This window comes from Ptychodera flava, chromosome 7 (genome assembly GCF_041260155.1).
Source record: "Ptychodera flava strain L36383 chromosome 7, AS_Pfla_20210202, whole genome shotgun sequence".
Taxonomy (NCBI): Eukaryota; Metazoa; Hemichordata; class Enteropneusta; family Ptychoderidae; genus Ptychodera; species Ptychodera flava.
In genome coordinates, this window is record NC_091934.1 from 33,886,695 (window position 1) to 33,900,723 (window position 14,029).

Here is a 14,029-nt window from a genome sequence, read left to right on the forward strand (position 1 = left end):
CCCACAAGTGGTAGACCCAAAAGAGTATTGCAATAAACTGAAAGTCCGAATATCTGTCTCCGAGGCACAATACCCTCTTACTATACATTCGGAGAGATAAAGGCACACTCACGCATTACAACCAAAAGTACTGGCATTCTAAATATGCGCCCTCAACGACATTCTTAGAGAATGCGGGACGCACCTAAGTTACACAGCGTTTTCTTTTTTTTGCCCAGTGTCACTGTTTTTGTGATACTCATGAAATTTTCAGCAATGTTGGAACCTGATATATATCGGTAGGGTTTACTTTTATGTATGACAAGCACTTGTAAATTTGCAGTTCTGCGGTATGGCAGAGCTGGACGTTACCGGCTAGTCGCCTCCCTCTACAATTGCATGAGAAAGAAGTGTATGCAAATCAATGGATTTCTTGATGAGTTCTCTTCAGTATTTTTTATCAAAATAAAGGAAACGAAACATAAATAAAATGCAACAAAAATAAAGAACAAAAACTCTTTTCATTCTGAAATGGCAGCAAAGTCGCCAAACCGGGGGGAGAGACACAAGGAATGTATGGAGCGCCCTCGAAGTAACCTATACTAGACGGATGGCCACAGTCGAAAAGTCATACCATTTTCGCCAGTATCCATAATCCAAGCTGTGTAGCAGCGTCATTATCAACTTGTCTACCGCTATAGGGACCACAGATAACTGAGCTTTCCTGGCTCTGGGCATCATCAAAATAACCGTAATGCCCTCGGGCGGGCAACAAATTGTGATCTTGTCCTTGCTATGCAGCCGTATTGAATTTAGGGTAGACCATTATTGAAATCCTTAAGGGCTCGGTAGATTTGGACGAAAAAGAGTACGCCTTACCTTTTAAAAATTCCAACCACATGCAGCAGCAAAAAAAAACAAAGATTAAAATACATCGACAGTGGCATTTCCTTCTGCCTTCTGCACTGTCGGCGTGCCCTTCGGGTGTCCTACTTCCATATCATCAATCGTCACCTCTGTCGTTTTGCCTGTTACTGATCATAATTCCTTCACAAAAAAAGCCAGTAGTTTGTGTTTGTAAGCGCTTGTTTTTCTCAGATTATACCTAACAGCATCAAACTTGGTTAACTTTTTTTTTCAAAGTTTGTCTATGAGAGGGATATCGTACTCATCCCAGGGAAGTGTTTTGAAAACATAAGTTTTCAACAATTTTGTCCTCAAATTGCTCCGGGAGCACCAAAATTGGTTAAAATCACTCAAAATCGTCACACGAGAGGAGGGCATCCCCTCTCGTCCTCTACCCTAAATGCACTCTAAGACTTGGGTTTTTTGTTTTGTTTTGTACTGTACTGAAAACAATTATTTTCGAGTACTTTTATTTCTCAGCTCTGCCCCTAGGGGGCGATACACAGGCATGACGGGTAACGCCTCCTTCTGTTCCTTTGTCATGTATGCATTTGCACCGCCCTTTTTCTGCATATACCGTACATTCGTCAGCCTGTAAAAGGTAATTTTCCTGAAAACCCTGTCACCTAAAGCTAGATGCCAACTTTGTATAGTCCTTTCCCAGTTCGCTTTTTTACGTCATGTACAGAAAATCATATGTAACGGCATGGATATAGGATTTTCACTCAAAAAGGATTCTTTGAAAGTTCAAAGGTCAAATGAGAAATTGTATGTCAATTAAGATATATTGATACGGACTGTGACATCTAAGGGAGGGTCATTGTTTTTTGTACATGAAAACTTTGGAGGGTCACTCTTTTTCTGGCAAAAACGTTTGAGGGGTCACTAAGCTTATTTGTCACCCGGGGCTTTATAAGTGCAATTAATGAATCAAATCAGATTATTTAGGGGTGGGGGATCATATTTTATGACTGATGAATGGAGGGGTTATAAATTAATTTGGAGGGGGTCGCTTTTTGCATTTCATTTTTATCTTTCATTTTTATCGCTTTTTTACGTCATGTACAGAAAATCATATGTAACGACGAGAAGGGCGCATAATATTGGCAGTTGGGCGCAGAAAAATATTCTGTCAGAGGGGAAGTAAAAAAAATAAAGTTGCAAGAATTCGCTTAGTTCAAAAAAAGTTCAAAGTTGACGAAGCGGGGGGAAGTTATTGCCCTCCCCCGGGATCCCAAGGCAATGTCGCAAAACCAAGGATATCAAATTGAACCCATCAATAATATGATCAGCTGCTGAAGCTGTATTTATTTATTTTGAAAGATTATTAAGGGAGCATTCGTGTTTTTACTGGGAGGGGACGTCGGTGGAAATCAGGGGGGGGGGTGATTTTTACAAAATTGTTTTTCAGGGGGTCAGATTTTACAATCAATGATTGGAAGAGGGGGGGTTTAAATTTTACTAAGGTTTGTATGGATATGTGGCAAAAAAATTACAGAATTGACCGAAAAAGTCTATAAAATCGAATGGCTTTATTCTGTCTGAACGGGTGATAACAAGTGTAGGAAAGAGCAGTTTTGTTCAAAAATAAAAATTTTCAAGGTGAGCAAGAGAAATACCATGTTCACGATATAACTTTTATAACACTTTGAATACATGGGAAAATAGCTCAAATTTTTGAAAATATGGTCTCACGAAGTGTTTTGCAAAGATTATTGAACTTTGTAATAACATACATTCAAACAAGAAATTTTATTTTGGAATTTCGCAAAATGTTGATTCACTATCCATTACTGTCTACGAGGAAACTATGAGTAAATTTTTGACAATTGATATTATAGGCCTAATAGTGTGTTTGAAAGCGCAGGTGTGAACAACAAATGGATATAGGATTTTCGCCCAAGTGATTATTTGTTAAGTTCAAAAAGGATTCTTTGAAAGTTCAAAGGTCAAATGAGAAATTGTATGTCAATTAAGATATTACTGATACGGACTGTGACACCTGAGGGAGGGTCATTATTTTTTGTACATGAAAACTTTGAAGGGTCACTCTTTTTCTGGCAAAAACGTTTGAGGGGTCACTAAGCTTATTTGTCACCCGGGGCTTTATAAGTGCAATTAATGAATCAAATCAGATTATTTAGGGGTGGGGGATCATATTTTATAACCGATAAATGGAGGGGTTATAAATATAATTTGGAGGGGGTCGCCTTTTGCATTTCATTTTTATCTTAAATTCCGACGACCTCTCCCTCCCCGTAAGGTAGCGCTGATCTGTTGCCGTAAAGAGGTATGTAGTTTACGACGATGACTATGTTCAGGCCCTGCATCTTACGACTTTGCTCACGGCATTGGAAATACAACCTTGGACGAGTTATTAGGTACCTTCATGATAGAACCTCCTGTAGCACCAATATATGACGCAATCATGGGCTTTTCTTTGAATATACCATCCCGGGATACCATCCCTACACAGGCATCCGGTGACATCAACTTTGTAGATTTTGTCGGGACAAAGGTCGCCTGAGTGCAAACAAAATGACATCATTTATACAAACGCGACCTGAACGTCATGCGGCAGGAGAAGACTAGAACCCACTCAGATCCGACAGGTGTACTGCGCTGCGCTGGGCACTGACCGAGGAGATGGCTTCACACGACGAGGAGAAAGAACCACTTTTGAAGGACCCAGTGAATGCACAGCGAGAAAAGTACGGAGGGGCTTCTGGTGAAGATGGAAGCCAAGAATCCGGCGATGGCCAAGGAGATGCGGGCAGGTGAGAGTGATTCAGCGAAGACACGTTTGAAACCGTGCTCTTCATTTAATAGTTCATATACTTGAGGACATGCACTTCATTAGTTTACGGGACCCGCTGACCCGAAATACTAAGGACCATGGGTCCGAGAAGTATACACATGAAGGATAATTTCTGCCTCATCGTCCATGAGGTGGGCAACTTGTGCGGAAGATCTGAAATTTCTCGCCGTTCACAGCTAGTTGGCTGGCACGTTATGTCAGCTGTGTGGCACATGATTGCATCAAATTGTGCAATGCTTACACATAATGATAATATTGTAACACCGTACCGAGGATTGGTTGATTGAAAAAAACGTCACGCTTCTATAATATTAAAACGCGGCGAATATGGTCTCCTTCAATGGCGCCAGGAAGTTTCGTATTCACGCAAGCAAATGATGAAAAGAGAGGGACACGTGATACAGTCAACACAGTTCAAACCGCACTTTCATACATATGCGTATCTGAACTTGTCACCCCTTGGCATTGTCACTGTAAATGGCGCTAAAACATGGGGCAAAACATGGTGACTACGGCACCACAGGCGCTTCGATCGTCACTTGTACAAGTGAAACTTAGACATGTGTATCATCGGGGCTTCGCGAAGCGACGATCAAAGCGCCTGTGGTAACTATCTTACTATGCAAGCAACTTAGCAGTCACTCCCCTTTTAACTGTGAACATGATAACAGATTTTAGGTCACGGTTGAAGAAAAATGTCTCACTGCGATATTACCAATTAGGGTCCAGTCGATTAGTTTAAGTTTGCCAGTGACCTTGCTGCTGTACAGTAGCTTGAGGTTTTGCCTCCAGGGGCTGTGGTTTGGACTGACAACTTATGCCCAAATATCAGCCCCCAGGCAAACTGCGGTATCCTAAAAACTGTGTCATAATAAGCTCATGACAATATTATATGTTGTAAACTTCATGGATTTCTTTATGTGTGTAGGATTTTCAGTGACTTGGATTTTTGCGGTGACACGTGACCTATAGAGTGATATTTGATATAGGTTTTAATTGATTGTGATCAAAATGTGTCACCGTGTCGTTTGTGCGTGCAATGAATTATCGTAATATTTTCAAATAAAGTAGGTGACGTTTAACAATCTCTGATGCAAACACGTCACCATATTTTCATCAGTTGTCCACAGTTGATCTTTACTTTCAATGAACCCTTTGTTATAGAACTCTAATACCAAAATCAAATGTAGAGTAAAAGTTTAAAACTTTGAGGATGGTACATCCTTAACCCTTTTCCTGCCAAGTCCATATTTCACCATCAGGTCAAGATAGTTAAAATTAATGAAACACAACATATTCCATATGATGTATTTTAACATAATACTGCACATTTGAAGGCTGTTGAAAACATAGATACTGTAAAGTTGATTTTTTTTGGACTAAAGATGCTATGACAGACCAAGCCAAGTGGGTGAAAATACGTCATGTTTTGGCTCAATACCGCTTTTTACTGACTTGGCTGATGGGGAAGTGATACTATCTGGCAGGAAAAGGGTTAATAAATGCTGTTATATGATATTTTATATGATAATTTATGCACAGGAGGACAGTGTACCATTCACGAGACGTCTATCTCATTGATCAAAATCATGAATGATGACTGAAGACTACTGAAGATTAACATTATGATTCAAATTACGTCTTCAGGAGGATGACTAGTTCAGTATGGTTAATAAGTAACTTGTGTTTGACAAGGGGTCATCTGTATTATTGGTTGGGATTATATCAGATAACAGTCAGTAATCTGTGACTTATTCAAGATTTTTTACAATTTTTTTTTCTAAAGTTAGTAGCGCACATACTTCAAAAAACTGTACATATAAGTGGCACATTTGATTAAAGCCCCAGTGCTGCTAACTTTTGATGATAATTTCACCATTTTTATTTTGAATGTGAACCATAATTCCTTGTTCTTCTCCCCAAAGAATGTTGATATACACAGTATCCAGCTTGTCAACTCAGCCCCTATGGTTGTAAAGTGCATTATTATTGTTGAAAACTGACTTCTGGTCCGGACTAGAATTCAAATGTAAACAATATTCATGCATTTTACACATATAGACGCTAAGTTGACAAGCGCTAAATAGTGGGTGTTTCAACATTCTTTGGAGAGTAGAATAAGAAGTTGCTGTTGATTTGTAAAATAAAAATAATGAAAAAAAACCATCGAAAGTTAGCAGCACTGGGGCTCTAATAAATGAGGGGCACAGAATGGTGAGAATCCAAAGATTCCAAGGAATCCAAAGACTGATGGATAAAAAAAAAATTAGGAAAATTTTCTGCCCCAATCAGTGAATAGCTAATGTGGTTGCCTTTTGGCCAAATGTAAATACAGTGAGTTTGCGTGACCTCAAGAAAAATGGTCTATAATCACACCAAATAAGGTAAACTTTATTGTTTTCAGGACCTTGCCAAATAAGGTAACTAGCACTTGTTCAAGACATGTTTTGAATAAAAAGTATGAGCGTTTTCTGCATCTGCTCGGTGACGTGGATAATGAGATAACCAATCCTCTGAATCATGCAGACAAAAGTAGAACATTATGACAGTAGTATGTAAATTAGCCAACTGGTGACACTGTTGTTAAGGGAAATGAGGGCTCAACCATTTGATCTGAGGAGGGGTGGTAAAAGATTTTCAAAAAGTACTGCGTAAAAATTGTAAAAAAATATTTTTTTTAAAATAGCACTTCTCGATGTTTATTCACAGCAGTATTTATGTGTCTTGAAACTCAGTCACTATGCTATACATTTTCAACTCTGAAAGCAATATTTCCAAACTTGGAGAGAAAAATTTGCATGTTCTCTCCCATTTGACCTCAGTCCTTCCCAATATCTTGTATGGTCGATCCCAGAATTGTGTCATTGTTTTTAACATACACCCAGTTCACTCAGACAATGTTGTGTCGCTGCTACACTGACATAACTTTATGTCTGTATTACACAAGCAATCTGAACGCTCAGTGTTGGCTTAGCATTGGACCACTTTTGTCCCGATCTATCGGAAGGGGGTCTAGGGCCAACTCAAAATCCGAGTTGGCCTACTCAGTTTCAATGTATAGATACGTATTTTGCTGGCCCTGACGTATATTGCTGGCCCTGGTCCCAGATGATCACCAACTTTGATTGTCAAGTTCACATTTACTGGATGTTTTCAATCCAATTCTTCATCCTATGTAGTCAGAACAACATTTTCCCACAAATTTTCTCTCCACAAACATGATGCATGTCGGCACTGAGATTTACAGTGCTTGTATAACTGAGAGACACAGATGTTAACAACATCATTAAAAACACCACATACTTTACTGATTATTTCTACTGAAATATTCGATTCCCGCCCGTAAGCTCAGTAAAGATATGCTGAAGTTATCTCCAATAGTTAAAATGGGCAGTTTAACCCTTAATTCTCAAGTTGTGCGTAAAAGGCATACAAAAAGCATGAACAGTACAAACACTGCTACACGTGTGTTATATTAATTTCAAATAATTCTTAGAGGCAGCCATGTTAATTATCATGCAGAGCATTAAAGCCATGCTTTAAATGCTTTACTAAATTTTCACTTCCATGCGTATATTTGGTCACAAAAACAGAGGTGTAAATCAAATCCCTTGCTTTATATCAACTGAAATTATAGATTCCTTGTTGACTTTGTGCTGATTGCTTGTCGGTTTTGATTACAGGAACCATTGTGAGGTTACAATATGAATTAAGAATATCTTTAAAAAATGGCACAATATAGCACCTTAAAGGTATACTGTCACCTGTTCCAATTTTGCCACAGTTACCATGGAAAGAGAAAATCTAACCAATCACAGATTTTAAGTGGGTGGCCGCTTTTTAAAAACAGCGCCCTCACATAGGCATTTTGAATACCAAGGAAGGCCCCTTTGACCATATATGGGCATATTTAGATTACAGGTGACTGTATACCTTTAATTGGGTTACTCCATTGTCATTTTACTTGATATGTTTAATATCATACAACACAAGCAAACTTATGGTTTTGCAAGTGTCTGAGCCAGTTTAATACCATATTATTACCTCAGAAATACTTGCCTGGAACCTCCTATGAACTGCTGGAATTCATACAGTTCAATTACCCATTCAAATGTGGTAACTCCTGTGAAGGGCATTAATTGTCACTTATCAGCACAAAGATATTACAAAGAGCACAGACAACAATTTTTTCATAATCATAAGGCCACTTTATATGTACTCGTGAATCATTGACCATCCAGAGTGCAAATGCAATCACGTCATTTTTGTGTTTCTGTAACCTTCCAAAAAAAGTTCATGCACCCCATTAGTTTGGGTTGAAAGGTCACACAAACTTATCAGTGGAATAGCACCACTGTCAAGCGACTGTCAGGCTGTGTATGTCAGCACAATGTTTAAACAGGGCAGTGACTAATGCCTTTCGCACAACTCGGACCATGTTTGGAAATATTACTGTGACCATTCGGCCGTGATGTGGTGGAAGGTTACACAATTTGCATATCAATTCTGACAGGCTGAATGGTGCAACATGTATGAGTCACCTCTATGTCACACTGAACTCTGTTTGCTGACCTACCCAACTTAGTGTTTCTGCTTCTGTAGCTTTAGGCTAACTGAAAATTTTTTCCCCAACAACAAATAATATGTCTGAAATACAGAGAAGGCCACTTGCAGTGTAGAAGCTTTTGCTTTGTGACCCAAAGAAAACTACTGTATGTGTCATACATGTGCACCAGTGTGTGTATGTATATATATATATGTATATATATATATATATATATATATATATATATATATATATATATATATATATATATATATATATATATATATATACGAAAATGGTTTGCTTGTCAATGCAGGCAAAGTAAAAGTATAGTGCTCAATGCATTTCTGCAGGGCGGTAATACTGAGAATCTAGGAACTTGTAGTTGTCACTCTACAGGCTGTTTCATGCGCTAAGCAATCATCAGGAGTGAAGGTTTGGCGGCAATAGAACTGTTTTGTTGCAGGTGGGCATGCATATTCAAATAAGCGGTTGTGGCCAATGGCAAGTCAGTTATTACAGAGGAGGAATTTGCTGCGGTGTCTGCATTTTGAGAGGAATTCAGCACGTTTGTTGAGGGTTGATTTGCTATCTGAATAAATTATATGGAGTTTTTATGTTATGCAAAGGTTGCAGCGTTTGGTTTTATTTGAATAGGGGGGAGCTCTGTCGATGATTGACCATTTGATGTCGTAGTTTATGTTGTTGCCTTTGAGCTTCCATATGAATTTTGAGAGCTCTGTGCTATTTCTGTGCTTGGGAGTTTTGAAAGTGTACTTGTGATACGTGTATCTTTGTTTGAAGGTTGAGTCCGTGAGTCCAATGTAGTGTTTCTGATCGTTGCTTGTGGTGACAGTGGCTTTGTATATTACTGAAGAGGTGAGGCAGTTTCCTGAAAGTGGACAATCGTCTTTTTTGCGGCAGTTGCACCACTTCTCTTGCTCCCTGTCTTTATGTAGTATTTGGTTGTTGTGGTCTTTGATTATACTTCCCATGTTTCTGGAGCAACTGTAGCTTACTTTTACGTTGTTTTTATTGAAGAGCTTGTGTAGACGGTGGCCTTCTGGAAAGTGGGTCTTAATCAAGTTCAGGAATGTTCTGCCGATGTTGGTTTTCACTGCCTTGTTGAACGGGGGATTGTACCAAATGATTCGTCTGCTGCGTTTTCTTTTGTTTTCGTTGCTTGGTGACGGGGGCTCGTACTTCATTTTGTATGTGTATCCACTTTGTTTCAGCGCCTTTTCGAAGTCGGGGGCTGCTTTCTTGAATGTCAATTGTTTCACAATCTGAGATGTTTGATATTCTGCTGTTGACTGAGGTAGGTATTTGTTCCAGGATTGGCGGGGGGGGTGGTTGGATTGTCTATCGACGTAGAGAAGCTGGTTGTTTGGTTTGCTGTATGGTTGGAAAGAAGCATTTTCCAGATTGAATGTTACGTCAAGGAAGTTATTGGTCTTGATATTTGCTTGGATAGTTATGCGGAGATCAAATGCGTGGAAAATGGAAGTGAGTTCCTTTTTCAGTTTTTCACATTGCCTTGCATAACTATCCAAGCAAATATCAAGACCACTAACTTCCTTGACGTAACATTCAATCTGGAAAATGCTTCTTTCCAACCATACAGCAAACCAAACAACCAGCTTCTCTACGTCGATAGACAATCCAACCACCCCCAGCCAATCCTGGAACAAATACCTACCTCAGTCAACAGCAGAATATCAAACATCTCAGATTGTGAAACAACATTCAAGAAAGCAGCCCCCAACTTCGAAAAGGCGCTGAAACAAAGTGGATACACATACAAAATGAAGTACGAGCCCCCGTCACCAAGCAACGAAAACAAAAGAAAACGCAGCAGACGAATCATTTGGTACAATCCCCCGTTCAACAAGGCAGTGAAAACCAACATCGGCAGAACATTCCTGAACTTGATTAAGACCCACTTTCCAGAAGGCCACCGTCTACACAAGCTCTTCAATAAAAACAACGTAAAAGTAAGCTACAGTTGCTCCAGAAACATGGGAAGTATAATCAAAGCCCACAACAACCAAATACTACATAAAGACAGGGAGCAAGAGAAGTGGTGCAACTGCCGCAAAAAAGACGATTGTCCACTTTCAGGAAACTGCCTCACCTCTTCAGTAATATACAAAGCCACTGTCACCACAAGCAACGATCAGAAACACTACATTGGACTCACGGACTCAACCTTCAAACAAAGATACACATATCACAAGTGTACACTTTCAAAACTCCCAAGCACAGAAATAGCACAGAGCTCTCAAAATTCATATGGAAGCTCAAAGGCAACAACATAAACTACGACATCAAATGGTCAATCATCGACAGAGCTCCCCCTATTCAAATAAAACCAAACGCTGCAACCTTTGCATAACAGAAAAACTCCATATAATTTATTCAGATAGCAAATCAACCCTCAACAAACGTGCTGAATTCCTCTCAAAATGCAGACACCGCAGCAAATTCCTCCTCTGTAATAACTGACTTGCCATTGGCCACAACCGCTTATTTGAATATGCATGCCCACCTGCAACACAATATAAACAGTTCTATTGCCGCCAAACCTTCACTCCTGATGATTGCTTAGCGCATGAAACAGCCTGTAGAGTGACAACTACAAGTTCCTAGATTCTCAGTATATATATATATATATATATATATATATATATATATATATATATATATATATATACACAGTGTAGAAGCTTTTGCCTTGTGACTCAAAGAAAACTACTGTATGTGTCATACATGTGCGTCAGTGTGAGTGTGTGTGTGTGTATATATATATATATATATATATATATATATATATATATATTATAACAAATATAAGAACATGAATGTTTGGTGAAACTCAAGTAATAAATACCTGATTTCTGTATTTACAGCGTTTCGATCTGTAATCTATGTAGGTAGATTATGACCAACCATTTTCACTTATTTGACCATATTTTTTGAATATTAAGAACAGTTAATATTTCCCTCTTCACTGCAGTGATGAAGTCAAGGTCAAAGCCCAACCAGCCACCCTCGGACAGTTGGTGAGTTACTTAAATTAATCCTTGATTTCCACAGTCCTTCTATTTATATACATTACAAATTCAACACCAATGAATGCATGTAGTAATTATTTCTCTTTTAATCAGTTCATGTTTTTTTATCATTCTACCTTGCTTCTCATTTCAAAGTGAATGCTCTGTAGCACGGCATGCGTCCAGTTTTCACACAACTCTTTCTTGTTACTATGTCAGTGACACATAATATGTGAATTACATTCACTCATATTTATCCCAAAAATAAAGTGCTTTTCTCTTTTCGTATTAAAGCATAGACCCTAAAAATAGATATGAAAAGAGGGCTGGTAGTTGTAACTTTTAACCCTATGAGTGCAGCTGTAATTTTTCCCTCCAAAATTTTAGTGCAACATTTTACCAATTTATATGAATTTTTCTGCAATTTATTTGATAATTTTGAACCAAATGGACATCGAATTTCATCGGCTACAGTTTTTTATCAAAATTTTGGCAAAAATTTGAAAAAAATTGAGTGAGGATAGTTTTAAAGGCGACAAAAATTGACTTTGGCTCTCAAAGGGTTAATGATTTTTTTCACCAAGTGCTGTTTTGTATGCCAGTTGCAAGCTCTTGTTCTAGTTACCAAAAGCACACTGAAAGACCCACTATTTAGCTTGCAAACACGACATCTATTTGTGTAAAATTACCCATGAATTCTCTTCGGGACCGGAATTCGTTGGTCAACAATAACAATGCAGTCTACACATGTAAGGGCTGAGGTAACAAGTTGAATACTACATGTATTTATCTCAACATGCTTAGAGTAGTGGAACAAAAAAATGTAGTTGACATAATTTTACCCTTTGAGTGCCAAAGTCAGTTTTTGTTGCCTTTATAAATATATACCTCAGTCAATTTTTTTTCATATGTCTGCCAAAATTTTGATTAAAAACTGTAGCAGATAAAATGTAATGTACATTTGGTCAAAAATTATCCAAATAATTTCAGAAAAATTTATAAAAATTGGTAAAATGTTGCACTAAAATTTTGGTAGGAAAAATTACAGCTCTCAAAGGGTTAAAAAAAACAAAAAAAGGTAAAAAAATCATCAAAAGTTACAGCTACTGCCCCTTTAAGTAAAAACATGATTGTGACTTGGTCACTTTTCCAACTCTTTACATCCAAAGAAAATGAAACACTAATCAGGATGGCAAGAAGTTTATGTTGATCAGAATTGTTTTACCTACATCATCACATTATAGTTTGTGTATGTTTACATCCTGAGTGATGCTGTATACCAGTAAACAATGTGCACATGCAATTAAAGCTCCATAAGCTGTATCTTTTAGCTATTTTTCAGAACTTTTGTTTTGTGGTTTCCCTACACTTTCTGCATTGAATCCCTAAACTGTAATTTAATGCCAAGTATTTAGTCTAAAAACACAACCTATATGAGTATAATCTACATTGCTATTGTTAAAAATTGTATTTAAGTCCGGACTAGAATTCATTTGTAAACTATAAACAATGATCACTACACACATCCAAGCTGTGCTGACAAAAAGAATACTTGAAATTTCAGCATGACAAACGGATTAGGGTCAGACACGATAGTTGACATACAGAAGCAGAATACTGAAAAACTTGCCAAAAGTTACAGCTTATGTCCCTTTAACATATGCTGTGTACATGTACAGCCCCGGTGATTATTTCTGTGAACATAAGATGGTTTGAATGCATCACAGTTCTGTAAGTTGCTGTTCCTTGTTCTTGAATTGAAAGTTTCGGTACTCAACGTGGCTGGATGTCTTCCTGATGGAAGTCGGCAGTTTCTTTGCCCTGGTGCACGGCGCTGGATGGCCCGTACTGATGATTGTCTTCGGACAGATGACCAATCTGTTCATCGAAGGTCCAGGAGCAGGAAACATGACGATGCCGTCCCCACTACCGACCATGAACACCTTGCCTCCGATGAACTTCACAAATGGAAGCGCCGCGATCCCGATCTATCCGTTCGCATATCCCAGCACCAAGGCATGGGAAGACGAGATGACTAAGTATGCCATATACTATTGCATCATTGGTGGCGCTATTTTCTTAGCAGCCTACTTTGAGGTAGGTGACGCTAAAATTATATCATGTGATATTTTTCAGTTTAAAGTAGAATGCGCATCGAAAGTGAAAGACTTGAATTTATTGCTCAAACTTTCCTCAGTAAAATCGTAAACTGTTACCAAATCAAGAATAAAAATAGGGGATCCCTGTGTAATATTTGGTACAAGTCACAAATGTACCAAAATTTGCAATTAAATCATATAGCTGCTATGCCTGTGTTAACTCTATGGGGAAAAATAAAAAAATATGTTTTTACACCAAATGCATTAAAATGAGCCTCCACAAGTGGTAGATCAGAAAAGTACTGAAAAGGAGTGTAAGCCAGAATATCTGTACTAGAGGTGAATTCTACATTAAATCTAGCAACAAGGAATCAAAAAGTGGCATGATGCAGATCTAACGGAAATTTTGCCAAACTGAACAAGTATGGTACCTGCTGAAGAAAAAAGTGTGACCGATGGTCAAATCTAGCAAAGTTGAACTTGGAAGATGTTCTAAATTATAATAGTTTTGCCAATTTTTAGTTCCTCTATCCCTAGGATATGGCAACAATAGGGAAGGTTGGATTAAGTTCTTATTTTGAGTGGGAACAATTATCTGGAGCCAAAATGACTTTTTATGGCAATTTCA

General features: G+C 38.2%; 1 protein-coding gene across 2 annotated transcripts in view; it reads left to right on the forward strand.

The window, feature by feature from the left end:
* The first annotated feature begins 3,413 nt into the window (after window positions 1-3,413).
* Window positions 3,414-14,029, forward strand: part of LOC139137357 (ATP-dependent translocase ABCB1-like) — a 43,082-nt gene continuing 32,466 nt past the window's right edge. For both annotated transcript variants that reach the window (XM_070705406.1, XM_070705407.1), the window contains exons 1-3: window positions 3,414-3,662; window positions 11,266-11,311; window positions 13,067-13,399. In XM_070705406.1, coding sequence (XP_070561507.1) covers window positions 3,532-3,662; window positions 11,266-11,311; window positions 13,067-13,399 — 510 coding nt within the window. In that variant the 5' untranslated portion in view covers window positions 3,414-3,531. The remainder of the gene's footprint in view (window positions 3,663-11,265; window positions 11,312-13,066; window positions 13,400-14,029) is intronic.